Genomic DNA, 12,910 nt, shown 5'->3' with positions numbered 1-12,910 from the left:
TCCCTAAACTAAATAATGTCTAGACTAAGCACTGTTATCAAATTACAAAGAATCATCTATATTCCACATGTTTAACAACGTTATAATTCATCTCAGCGTTTTTGCAACCTTGTATAAAGGTTGTGTATTTGTTGTAAAAGAAACGTTGTCACAACGTTAAGAAAAAATCCACATGGATAACGCTATTACAACTTCACGTGTTAAGTGGGCTGATATTGCCATGTCACTTCCATGAAAAAAAAACGTTTTAAACGTCTATTTTTTCAAATGAGATTAATTTCAAATATAGACCAATAAATTAGCCATGCTTACCTTTGCATTCCTCAACACTACTTGCACCGGGTGCCTCAGTTCCCCGAGTTTCACAAAGGTCACACTCATCGGTACAACTCATGCATTCCGTCTCGGATGTGGGGAGTTCCTCGGTTGAATACGTATCTTTCGGGCAGTCGGTACAGGCACCGTTCAAGATGTATTGCCCCGCGTTGCAAGCGGCTGTATCAATATAATGTTTTATTATATACCCATAATGAATCCACACGCAATACATATAGCAAAATACGGAAGTCCGTATTCCACACCAGTGCAATACGGCCGTATCCCACTCTTATGACGTCACGTCATAACAAGTATCGTTGCGCGATGTTAAAATGACGTCATAAAACAAAATAGTGCGTCGTTCAAATGACATTTAATATAAAAACATGTGGCTTTTAAGTGGTTTAACCAGTAATGTATATAATAAAAGGGTTTTTAGTACTGCGTTTTGATCCGAAATGTCGTATTCGACTCTCGTGGATTTTTTCAGATTTGATTTCACTCGGCTTACGCCTCGTGAAATCCGAACCTGCAAAAGTCCGCTTAAGTCGAATACAACCTCCCGGATCAAAACGCAATACTTATAATCCTATTATACATGGACTTAGTATATTATCATTATTTGATTTATTATTATTATGATTATTATTATTATTATTATTATTATTATTATTATTATTATTATTATTATTATTATTATTATTGACGAGCAGTGTTTATTGAAATATGTGTTTTTTTAATCATGTTATTGAGTAGATTTTAGTTTTTGGTCTGTTTACTACTTTAAACTTTATGTTTTCTTCGATTCCATTGTGACGAATGTTAACGTCTTATAAAATCATGCTCGATTCTGTATCCTTGGTAGAAACCAGCACTGGTGTCCATTTTGAGAGACCATGAGTAGATATATGTGGTTGGGATCGAAAAGACAACTTCTTTTGTGGGAGGCGCACACATAAACACTACACCACTTTCTTCCTATGTTCATAGAATAATATGAACAAATGAAAGCTACATTTTAATAACGCAAATCATCACTAATTTGTTAACTATTTCTGCAAACAAAGCAAAGAATTGTACAATAAATAATTCGGGTTATTTTCTGTAAAAAAGTTGGAATGATAATATCAACTAAACACACATACGCGAATAAACAACTAATCTTACGTATGCTGCAGTTGTCACTATGTGTAGAAGCCATGCTGTCTGTTGTGGTACCCTCTGGACACACGGTACACTCGGCAGCGAACCGGCTGTCCTCGTTGTTTTTGTATGATCCTCGCGAACATGGGTCACAACCAGTCGATTCGCCATTGATAATGTACCCAGATGGGCAGAAGGCTGAAATGAAAATAGCTCAATTTGGTAGATGCTTTATTTAGATCGAATCTAGATTTGCCATAGCAGTTCAGTTTAAGCTTTATTCTACAACGATTATGAAGAAAACATATTTATTAATTATGGAGGCATTTTGGATAACTGCTGATTTACCAATTACCTATACATGCATTCCAGATTCAGGCGCTAACAGGTGCTGTAATAATGATTTGCGAATTCCAAGTAGAAGTAACATATTAACTGGTTCACTAGATGATATTCGTGTTATCGCTTACTATGTGAAATTCGCAAATGATAAGTACATACGTAGATACAGACGGACGGACATACACACAGCAGGATGTCTATATGCCGTCATTCGAGTCTTATCTTAATACGAAATTGAGCACTACGCTATTTTGATATATAAGAAAATACTTACGTGTACAGTCGTCGCTATTAGAAACACCTGTAGCTGTGGTTCCGGTTTCAAATATGCCATTGTTCAAACACGGCTGACACACAGTACTTGAATAAGGGTGGTCCATTGTTTGATACGTATCTATTGGACATTTATCGCATCCGCCCCCAGTACTGATCTCTCCAGGTCCACATTTATCTGTTGAACATAATCGTAGTTATATAAACCATCAAATAATATTTAAGAAATATTACACACCAATGAGGGTCATATGACATTATAAGGAACGGCCAGTCAGCCCCCGAAGAAGGTGTATATGGACCGAGGCGTTAGCCATATAGCCTGAAGTGGTGTGTAAATATTTCTAATATTATACCGAACATTTTATATTACCATTCAATAATTTGAAAGCACTTTAGATGTTATATTGAGCATAGCTTATAATGTTTACTTGCGACAATTTGTTCCGTTGTGAAAAAGGCAAGCCACACCTACCAGTTGTAGGACGTCAGCGGTCCATTTTAAATTTTGGCGAGGTCCGTACTGGCCAAAAATATAATAAGGACCGCTGACGTCATAAAACTTGATTTTTTTATCAAAATACAGTGATATACGGACCGATCGACTTTATATATCCAAAGAATAAGATACATTTATGTAAGGTATAATATTCATCATAAGTAAATGGCGAGTTTTTTACAAATCACCCAAGCGTGACTTACATATCTTGAGTTTTTATTCCACTTATTTAAATGCTTAATGGGAACTTTAAATCGTTTAGTCTTCACAAATCATATCACACACCAAAGGAAACTATTTGCATATGCTTGCAAGTAATGTTGCAAGTCAATCAAAGGTTTTAATTTAATGGTATCAATGGCCTTTATATATCCAGTGTTACGGCATCAATGCCTTTGCGTACCCAGTGTAACGGCATCAAAAAGCCTTTGCGTACCCAGTGTAACGGCATCTATGCCTTTGCGTACCCAGTGTAACGGCATCTATGCCTTTGCGTACCCAGTGTAACGGCATCAATGCCTTTGCGTACCCAGTGTAACGGCATCAATGCCTTTGCGTACCCAGTGTAACGGCATTAAAGCCTTTGCGTACCCAGTGTAACGGCATCTATGCCTTTGCGTACCCAGTGTAACGGCATCTATGCATTTGCGTACCCAGTGTAACAGCATCAATGCCTTTGCGTACCCAGTGTATCAGCATCTTTGCCTTTGCGTACCCACTGTAACGGCATCAATGCCTTTGCGTACCCAGTGTAACGGCATCTATGCCTTTGCGTACCCAGTGTAACAGCATCAATGCCTTTGCGTACCCAGTGTAACGGCATCTATGCCTTTGCGTACCCAGTGTAACGGCATCTATGCCTTTGCGTACCCAGTGTAACGGCATCAATGCCTTTGCGTACCCAGTGTAACTGCATCTATGCCTTTGCGTACCCAGTGTAACGGCATCAATGCCTTTGCGTACCCAGTGTAACGGCATCAATGCCTTTGCGTGCCCAGTGTTACGGCATCAATGCCTTTGCGTACCCAGTGTAACAACATCAATGCCTTTGCGTACCCAGTGTAACGGCATCATTGCCTTTGCATACCAAGCTTAACGGAATCAATGTCTTTGCGTACCATGTGTAACAGCATCAATGCCTTTGCGTACCAAGTGTAACGCATCATTGCCTTTGCATACCAAGTGTAACGGCATCAATACCTTTGCATACCAATTGTAACTGCATTAATGCTTTTGCATACCAAGTGTTACGGCATCAATGCCTTTGCATACCAAGTGTTACGGCATCAATGCCTATGCATACCAAGTGTTACTGCAGTAATGCCTTTGCGTACCAAGTGTATGGGTATTAATGGTCTGTATATACCCTGTGTAAAAGACCTTTATATATCAAGATTAAAGATTAAGGGTATAATGGATCTTAATATACTCAGTGTTATAGTATCAATGGCCTTTTTAAACCCAGTGTAACAGCAACAAGAACCTTTGATTTTCAGTTTAACGGTAACAATGACCTTTATATGCCCAGTGAAACGTGCTATTGACCTCTATGTTTCCCAGACTATCGATATCAATGATCTTTATATACACAGAATAATGAGTAAAGGGGTTCCACCAAGTGTAGCGTGTCAAAGACCTTTATATTCCAGTGTAATGGTACCAAGGACATGTATATACCTTGTATCTCGATATCAAAGATCTTTATGAAATAAATGTAAGATGATATTCAGAGAAACGTGGAGAGGGCCTTTATATAGCCAGTATAACGTTTAAAGAGCATTTACATACCTAGTTTTATGGTATCAATAACCTTTATATACCAATGTTTACGTGTCAAGGACCTTTATGTACTTAGTGTTATATTATCAGAGGCCTTTTTATGTCCAGTGTAACGGTATGGATGGCTTTTATATACCTAGTTTAATGGTATCAGTGACCTTTACATAACACGTGATGAATGTCAATGGCCTTTATTTACCAAGTGTACGGTATCGAAGGCCTTTATACACCAAGTGGGAAGGTATGATGGGCTTTTTATATCTTTGTGACGATGTATAGGACCTCAGTAATAATAGTTGATTGGGGCATTTATTTACACAAGGTTACGTGTCAAGGGCATTTATATACCCAGTGTCATGGTATCAAAAACCTTAATAAACCATTGTTACGGTATAAATGGCTTTATATACCTGATGCTACCGTATAAATGGCCTTTATACATCCAGTGGAGCTGTATAGAAACCTTTACATACCCAGTGCGGCGATATCAATGACCTTTATATATTCAGTGCAAGGTTAATAGGTTCTTTAAATACCGAGAATGACTTTTCAACCTTTATACACACAGTGTTACTCGTCGAAGGTCTTTTAAAACCATAATATACCAAGTGTAACGGAATCAAGACCCTTTATATAACCATTGCAAAGTGTTAATAGCCTTTGTAAACCCAGAATACATCATTCCATGGCCTTTACACATCCAGCATAACAATTCAATAACCTTTTTATACCCAGCAAGTATAACGATTTTCATGGCTTTATATAAGGGTACCGCTGTTAAGGACCTTATTTACGCGGTGTAACGGTATGAATGGCCTTTATATATCATGTGTAACGGTATCAATTGTCATTATATATCATGTGTAACGGTATCAATTGCCTTTGTATATCATGTGTTACGGTATCAATTGCCTTTATATATCTAGTGTAACGGCGATATGCGCGTTTATATGTAGCGTATCTAGGGCCTTTATATACCCAGTGTAACGCGTCAAGACCCTTTATATTTCCTTCATACCGTTATCAATGACCTTTATATACCCATTGTAACTGTATTAAGAACATTCATATCAAGGCCCTTTGTATGAACCGTATTAAACGTGTCAAGAGCCTTCGTTTAATATTCGCCACGGCATCAGTGGCCTAAATATACCCCGTTTAATGGTATCAATGGCCTTTATACCCAGTGTCGCTTTGCCGAGAGTCTTTATATACGCAATGTATTGGTATCAATGGCCTTTATACCCAATGTCGCATCGTCGAGGGTCTTTATATACGCAATGTATTGTTACCGATGGCCTTTATACCCAATGTCGCATTGTCGAGGGTCTCTATGTACGCAATGTATTGGTATCAATGGCCTTTATACCCAATGTCGCATTGTCGAGGGTCTTTATGTACGCAATGTATTGGTATCAATGGCCTTTATACCCAATGTCGCATTGTCGAGGGTCTTTATGTACGCAATGTATTGGTATCAATGGCCTTTATACCCAATGTCGCGTTGTCGAGGGTCTTTATGTACGCAATGTATTGGTATCAATGGCCTTTATACCCAATGTCGCATTGTCGAGGGTCTTTATGTACGCAATGTATTGGTATCAATGGCCTTTATACCCAATGTCGCATTGTCGAGGGTCTTTATGTACGCAATGTATTGGTATCAATGGCCTTTATACCCAATGTCGCATTGTCGAGGGTCTTTATGTACGCAATGTATTGGTATCAATGGCCTTTATACCCAATGTCGCGTTGTCGAGGGTCTTTATGTACGCAATGTATTGGTATCAATGGCCTTTATACCCAATGTCGCGTTGTCGAGGGTCTTTATATACGCAATGTATTGGTATCAATGGCCTTTATACCCAATGTCGCGTTGTCGAGGGTCTTTATGTACGCAATGTATTGGTATCAATGGCCTTTATACCCAATGTCGCGTTGTCGAGGGTCTTTATATACGCAATGTATTGGTATCAATGGCCTTTATACCCAATGTCGCGTTGTCAATGGTCTTTATATACGCAATGTATTGGTATCAATGGTCTTTATACCCAGTGTCGCATTGTCCAAGGTCTTTATATACGCAATGTATTGGTATCAATGACCTTTATACCCAATGTCGCGTTGTCGAGGGTCTTTATATACGCAATGTATTGGTATAAATGACCTTTATACCTTTATATACGCAATGTATTGGTATAAATGACCTTTATACCCAATGTCGCGTTGTCGAGGGTCTTTATGTACGCAATGTATTGGTATCAATGGTCTTTTTACCCAATGTCGCGTTGTCGAGGGTCTTTATGTACGCAATGTATTGGTATCAATGGCCTTTATACCCAATGTCGCATTGTCGAGGGTCTTTATGTACGCAATGTATTGGTATAAATGGCCTTTATACCCAATGTCGCATTGTCGAGGGTCTTTATATACGCAATGTATTGGTATCAATGGCCTTTATACCCAATGTCGCGTTGTCGAGGGTCTTTATGTACGCAATGTATTGGTATCAATGGTCTTTTTACCCAATGTCGCGTTGTCGAGGGTCTTTATGTACGCAATGTATTGGTATCAATGGTCTTTATACCCAATGTCGCGTTGTCGATGGTCTTTATATACGCAATGTATTGGTATCAATGGCCTTTATACCCAATGTCGCGTTGTCGAGGGTCTTTATATACGCAATGTATTGGTATCAATGGCCTTTATACCCAATGTCGCGTTGTCGAGGGTCTTTATGTACGCAATGTATTGGTATCAATGGTCTTTATACCCAGTGTCGCATTGTCCAAGGTCTTTATATACGCAATGTATTGGTATCAATGACCTTTATACCCAATGTCGCGTTGTCGAGGGTCTTTATATACGCAATGTATTGGTATAAATGACCTTTATACCTTTATATACGCAATGTATTGGTATAAATGACCTTTATACCCAATGTCGCGTTGTCGAGGGTCTTTATGTACGCAATGTATTGGTATCAATGGTCTTTTTACCCAATGTCGCGTTGTCGAGGGTCTTTATGTACGCAATGTATTGGTATCAATGGCCTTTATACCCAATGTCGCATTGTCGAGGGTCTTTATGTACGCAATGTATTGGTATAAATGGCCTTTATACCCAATGTCGCATTGTCGAGGGTCTTTATATACGCAATGTATTGGTATCAATGGCCTTTATACCCAATGTCGCGTTGTCGAGGGTCTTTATGTACGCAATGTATTGGTATCAATGGTCTTTTTACCCAATGTCGCATTGTCGAGGGTCTTTATGTACGCAATGTATTGGTATCAATGGTCTTTATACCCAATGTCGCGTTGTCGATGGTCTTTATATACGCAATGTATTGGTATCAATGGCCTTTATACCCAATGTCGCGTTGTCGAGGGTCTTTATATACGCAATGTATTGGTATCAATGGCCTTTATACCCAATGTCGCGTTGTCGAGGGTCTTTATGTACGCAATGTATTGGTATCAATGGCCTTTATACCCAATGTCGCGTTGTCGAGGGTCTTTATATACGCAATGTATTGGTATCAATGGCCTTTATACCCAATGTCGCGTTGTCGAGGGTCTTTATATACGCAATGTATCGGTTTCGATGGCATTATACCAAATGTCACTGTGGCGAGGACCTTAAAGCTGCACTCTCAAAGATATATCATTTTTAAAACTTTTTTTTTTACTTTTTGTCAATTTTTGCGTAAATATTTGTTAACCAATGACATAAGGTTGCTAAAAAAACCAGATCGTAGATTTCCGTTTTTCCGAATAAAAATCAATGTTTTTTGGCTTAAACCGTGACTAACGGTTTAAGAAAAATGCATAAAACATCAATTTTTGAACTCAAATATAAAAATCTGCGATCTTATTTTTTGTCAGCAGTCTTATATAATTGGTTTCCATGGATTTTCGCGAAAATTTGATCGTACCAAGACAAAAATAAAAAAAGGTGTCAAAACGTCCATTCTGTGAGAGTACAGCTTTAACAATCCAGTGCAACGATAACACGTGCCTTTGAAACCCTAGTGATACCTCTACGTATTTAAAAAAGTTCAATTTCTTCTATTCACATAAAAAAGTGTATGCATGAGCAACTGAATAGCTATCCAAATTGAATGGTTGAAACATTTAACACTACGTCTCACGTCTTTAGAAACCATGCCAAGGTATGTATGATCAATAAGACGCAATAAAAGAAAACGTAAAAAGCACACTCACACACAGAACAGTCGTCATCGCTACTGGTTGCGCCAGTGGCATTCGTTGTTCTGTCTCCATTAGCATCCCCTTGGCACTGTTGACAACCATAAAAACGTGTGTCGGCAGAATTGTCGCTAAAGAAACCACGCTCACAAATATCACATGCGTAGGCATTGATAGTATTGCGTCCATATCCAATAGCACAATATCCTATGAGAAAACAAGTTGATGAATAATTAATAAGTTGAGATTGTTTTCAGACTACAGTAAGGCTTTGTTAGTGCCAAATGTTCAATTTATGCCGTAACATGTATTTGAAACCCCTTGGCATTTGTCAGCATCCTTAGGCTGTGATCTCTTAAGATTATCGCTCTCTTGAAGCGCAATAATTGAAATATAAAAGTATCAGTATGCCTTAATCTAAAAACTAGGACTATAGTGTCGATGAAGTTGAGGTTTATCAAACATATTTAATACACTATTTTGAATAAAGTATGATTTTTTTGTTGAGCGTTTGTGCCGATATATTTGATATAAAAATATATATCGTACGTTTACAATCCGAACTGGAAGAGCCAGTTTTGTTTGTCCCGTACATTCCGTCACCAGGGCCGGCAAGAGCCAATTCACTTGCAGTACACGACGAGCATGTTGTTCCAGAATTAGGTAATACTTCATCAGAATACTGGTCCTGTGGACAGTCCTCACACGCGCCATTCTTAATATACTCCCCTTTTGAACAAACAGCTGAAAACCGACAAGCAATTGAGTAAAATAAAATTAGTTAATGTGGTCATGATTATAAATGCCGTTAAATGTAAACCCCGGAAACAATTGATTAAGCAATTTCGATCAATTTTCGATTATGCAATTAAGTTCAAGAGTTGATATAAGTTGATAAAGACGATGAGAATTGCATTTAAACGTAACAAAGTGTACGTAAAAATGAATGAACATTTACTCCAATTCTAATGTTATTTTTCATGGATTCTCATAGGATATTGCAGCAAAATACAATTAATTGATACTGTTGTTCTATCCTATTTTCCTGAAAGAATACAGTCACAAAGCGATGATTTGTTCCAAGTTTAAAGTTTATTATTGTCGTCTTCAATAGTATACGACTGATTTGCGGTAATACTCTATCACATTTGTATCCATTATTATGTATATAAATGTATATATTCATAAAATACGTCTAAGGCATGGAAAGAGAAATGTTTCATGGCTTCATGTAGTTTGCATCAGCACTGGATTCTACCCATGAAACATGTAAGTTTAATAACCTTTTCACAATCAACTTAAAATGTGCTGTTGGAACTGTGAAAGAAACTGTGTAAATAAACTTAAATATATAAGTACGAACCGTATTATTGTTCATTGAAAAACAAACCTACTTACGGATTGAACAGTTAGATTCCGAGGTTGATCCTGTTTTTTCTGTTGTTTTCCCAGTACTGCATTCTTGACACGGATTGAACTTGTTTAGACCAACATTATCCTTGAAGAATCCCCGTTCACAGCTAGCACAATTTGTACCATCCGTTAACTCTTCGCCAACAGGGCAGAAAACTAAAGATGAAATAATATATGCAATCAATTACTATGTTTACGTTTTATGTGACGTCATCTGCGAAGATTATCAAATCCAGTAGAGGCATTCACCTTATAGAGAAGAAAATATTGATCTTTACTTTAAATTTGTATTTCTAAACTATCCATTACCTCCTAGGATAACACATTTTTAACTTATTTTTTGTGGAAAACAAATCCAACTTACAACCTTTACTTTCCTTGTATTTATATTCGCTGTTGACGTCACATATAACTTTATACACATTATAATTTATACTTTTTTATTGCGCTGTTTTCACTCATTTTGGTCAAGGTTTTAAAGTTGTGTTATCAAAAGGGCTACACAAATTTGCATAAGGTTCATTGGGCACAAGTTTAGAATGTTTAGCCTAGGCCTTATTTTTTGTACGATCACGATACTAAGTCTAAAACAAACCTCATACTAATAAAAATATATAAGTCTTAAACAACTCCAATAAAATAAATCGCCTTAAAACAGATTATTGTCAAAATGTTTCAATAACGCTCTTCATCTCATTTTAGATTTTTTGTATTTCAGAGCATTTAATCAAAAAAGTGTTGTTTTTTTCATACTAATTTTAGGGTACATTTCTTGTAAGTATTTAAGCATTTGTATGAAATGAAAAATGCTCTTACATTCGCAGAAAGAGTCATTCTGCGCGCCCATGTCTTTTGTGGAATAGTCGGAAGCACACATTTTGCATTGTAATTCGTACATTTCATTTTGATAATACCCAAAATCACATTTCTGGCAATTGCTTGCAGAAACATTCCAAAATTCTCCAAAATCGCAAATATCTGTAACAGAAAAGTAAGCGAAGTTAGCATAATACTATAATGATAATATAGTGTTATGTAATCTAAAACTAAACTTTTAAACATTTTTCATTAACCGAGATACCCTACCTTGAACCTTTTTGTCTATTAAACGTCATATTTTCTGCTTCGTGTGTATTCAGCATTAACTATCAATATTCCTGCTACTGGTAAATATTACATCATATTCGTTAACTTTTAAGCAACTCCATAATTACAAAATGTTTGATGGTGTCGTTGTGTGTATACTAAAGGTAGGGAGTACAATAATCCTTTTTGTGAATAGTTTGATTTTGTCAGAGGGAAGGAAAGCAATTCGGTTAACAAAATTTACCCATGTCACAGTTGCTCGAGTCCATTGCAATAGTATCCTCCAAGGTGTACTTTCCATCTGTACAAGGAACGCAATCGTCTTGGGTACTCCTAAACGTCCCTCTATTACATCGAACACATTCTGTGAGGTTTTGGGGGTTTCGAACATAACCAGGAAAGCAGTCCTCTACAAGTATCATTTATCCTATTTAAACTTCACATAAATAAGTAAAAAAAAATACCTATAATAAACTTGTTTTGGATTTACGAACGTGTGGTTCCGTTGTAGAATTGTGTTTCAGGTTTCTTTTTAATGCGATTCACGAATTATTTACCCTTCAAATATGTGGCAGGTCGTGTTAAATTTTCAAGGGAGTCACAATAAAACATATCATTTCAACTATCGATATGCAAAAAGGCCTCATATTGCGGATGAAGTTCTAAGGTTGTACTCTACAAGTACGATTTCACCCCGATAGCATACGTTTGTAAAGTTAAGCAAGTTGGACTAGCTTTCAACAATGATGTTGAAAAACAATTCTTGGACTGTGACTTTTATTTGTGGAATTATTTTACAGTGGTACTACATCCAAGTACGTGTTCAATTTAAATGTTTAATTTCGAGATTTTCCAGTTACCAATATCGAGGGCTTAAAAGAAGCTTTAAAGTGAGTATTTTGTATCATATGTCAAACACCTTAACAAGTATAAGTATTAGACTTGTTTTTCGCCCTCTGTAATGTACCTGTACAAGCGGCAATGCTGGTAGAACGATTTCCGACTGTTTTATATCCCAGAGGACAGGGGAAACAGTAGTCCTGCCCAGTCATGTTCTGGAAATAATGTCGCTTACAATCCACACATTGTCCCTCGTCAACATCATAGTATGTTCCAACTTCACACGTTACTGAAATCAATATCTTATTTAACACTGAATTTAAACGTTAAACGTGCATGCCCTAATAGACATTCAGGATGCGTTTTGTAGGTATTTTGTCAGATTAAATGTCTTACTTATATGTCACAAAACGTTTAATGAATAATTTGTAAGATGCAAGTATGTCCATCTTTGAGTTGATGTATAGATCTTTTCGTCCAGAACATCTTGATAAAAGGGTTTTATTGACCTTTTTTTAACAGTTTTGCTTTTTGCTTTTCATATTGATATATTTGTAAATATAAAACAGATTAAACATTTATATAATGTATACTTATGAATACAAAATATGAGGGAGATTAAAGAATCATGTTTTGTAACGTTTTAGCAAGGCCAATTTATGGTGAAAATACCAGGGTGAGGTTTCTAGACAGGAAGGCTTGTATTAAAATATAATTGTTCGCAAATAAAATTTGATAAACGTGCTTTTATGTTCAGTCAGGCAGAGTCTTTAATCATTGTGTATTTGTACTGATGACGAAGCAATGCTATTCAGTCCAAACCAGAACAGAAACAATCCACATTTCAACAGGTTTAATGTTGTATTTCAAGTCACCGCCCCAAATTCGCATTTAAAACTGCAATGGACTGTCAAGTTAATAGCATTCAAATGTTAAAGGCCTAGTTTAAGGAATGTTTGGCATGACAATCCCCTGCTGTTCATCTTCTGCTTATTGTACTGGTGTA

At 36.9% G+C, this 12,910-nt stretch overlaps 1 protein-coding gene across 2 annotated transcripts in view; it reads right to left on the bottom strand.

Annotated features, from left to right (window-relative positions):
• The window catches only part of LOC128245946 (uncharacterized), a 110,723-nt gene that overhangs the window by 22,494 nt on the left and 75,319 nt on the right, over positions 1-12,910 (bottom strand). For both annotated transcript variants that reach the window (XM_052964168.1, XM_052964175.1), the window contains exons 54-62: positions 12,032-12,193; positions 11,309-11,473; positions 10,795-10,956; positions 9,964-10,134; positions 9,115-9,309; positions 8,581-8,772; positions 2,078-2,254; positions 1,486-1,659; positions 313-495 (exon numbers count right to left, since the gene is read on the bottom strand). In XM_052964168.1, the coding sequence (XP_052820128.1) occupies positions 313-495; positions 1,486-1,659; positions 2,078-2,254; positions 8,581-8,772; positions 9,115-9,309; positions 9,964-10,134; positions 10,795-10,956; positions 11,309-11,473; positions 12,032-12,193 (1,581 nt within the window). The remainder of the gene's footprint in view (positions 1-312; positions 496-1,485; positions 1,660-2,077; positions 2,255-8,580; positions 8,773-9,114; positions 9,310-9,963; positions 10,135-10,794; positions 10,957-11,308; positions 11,474-12,031; positions 12,194-12,910) is intronic.

Source organism: Mya arenaria, chromosome 2, assembly GCF_026914265.1.
Source record: "Mya arenaria isolate MELC-2E11 chromosome 2, ASM2691426v1".
Taxonomy (NCBI): domain Eukaryota; kingdom Metazoa; phylum Mollusca; class Bivalvia; order Myida; family Myidae; genus Mya; species Mya arenaria.
The sequence above is the reverse complement of the archived record's forward strand: the minus strand, read 5'-3'. Positions and strand labels throughout refer to the sequence as shown.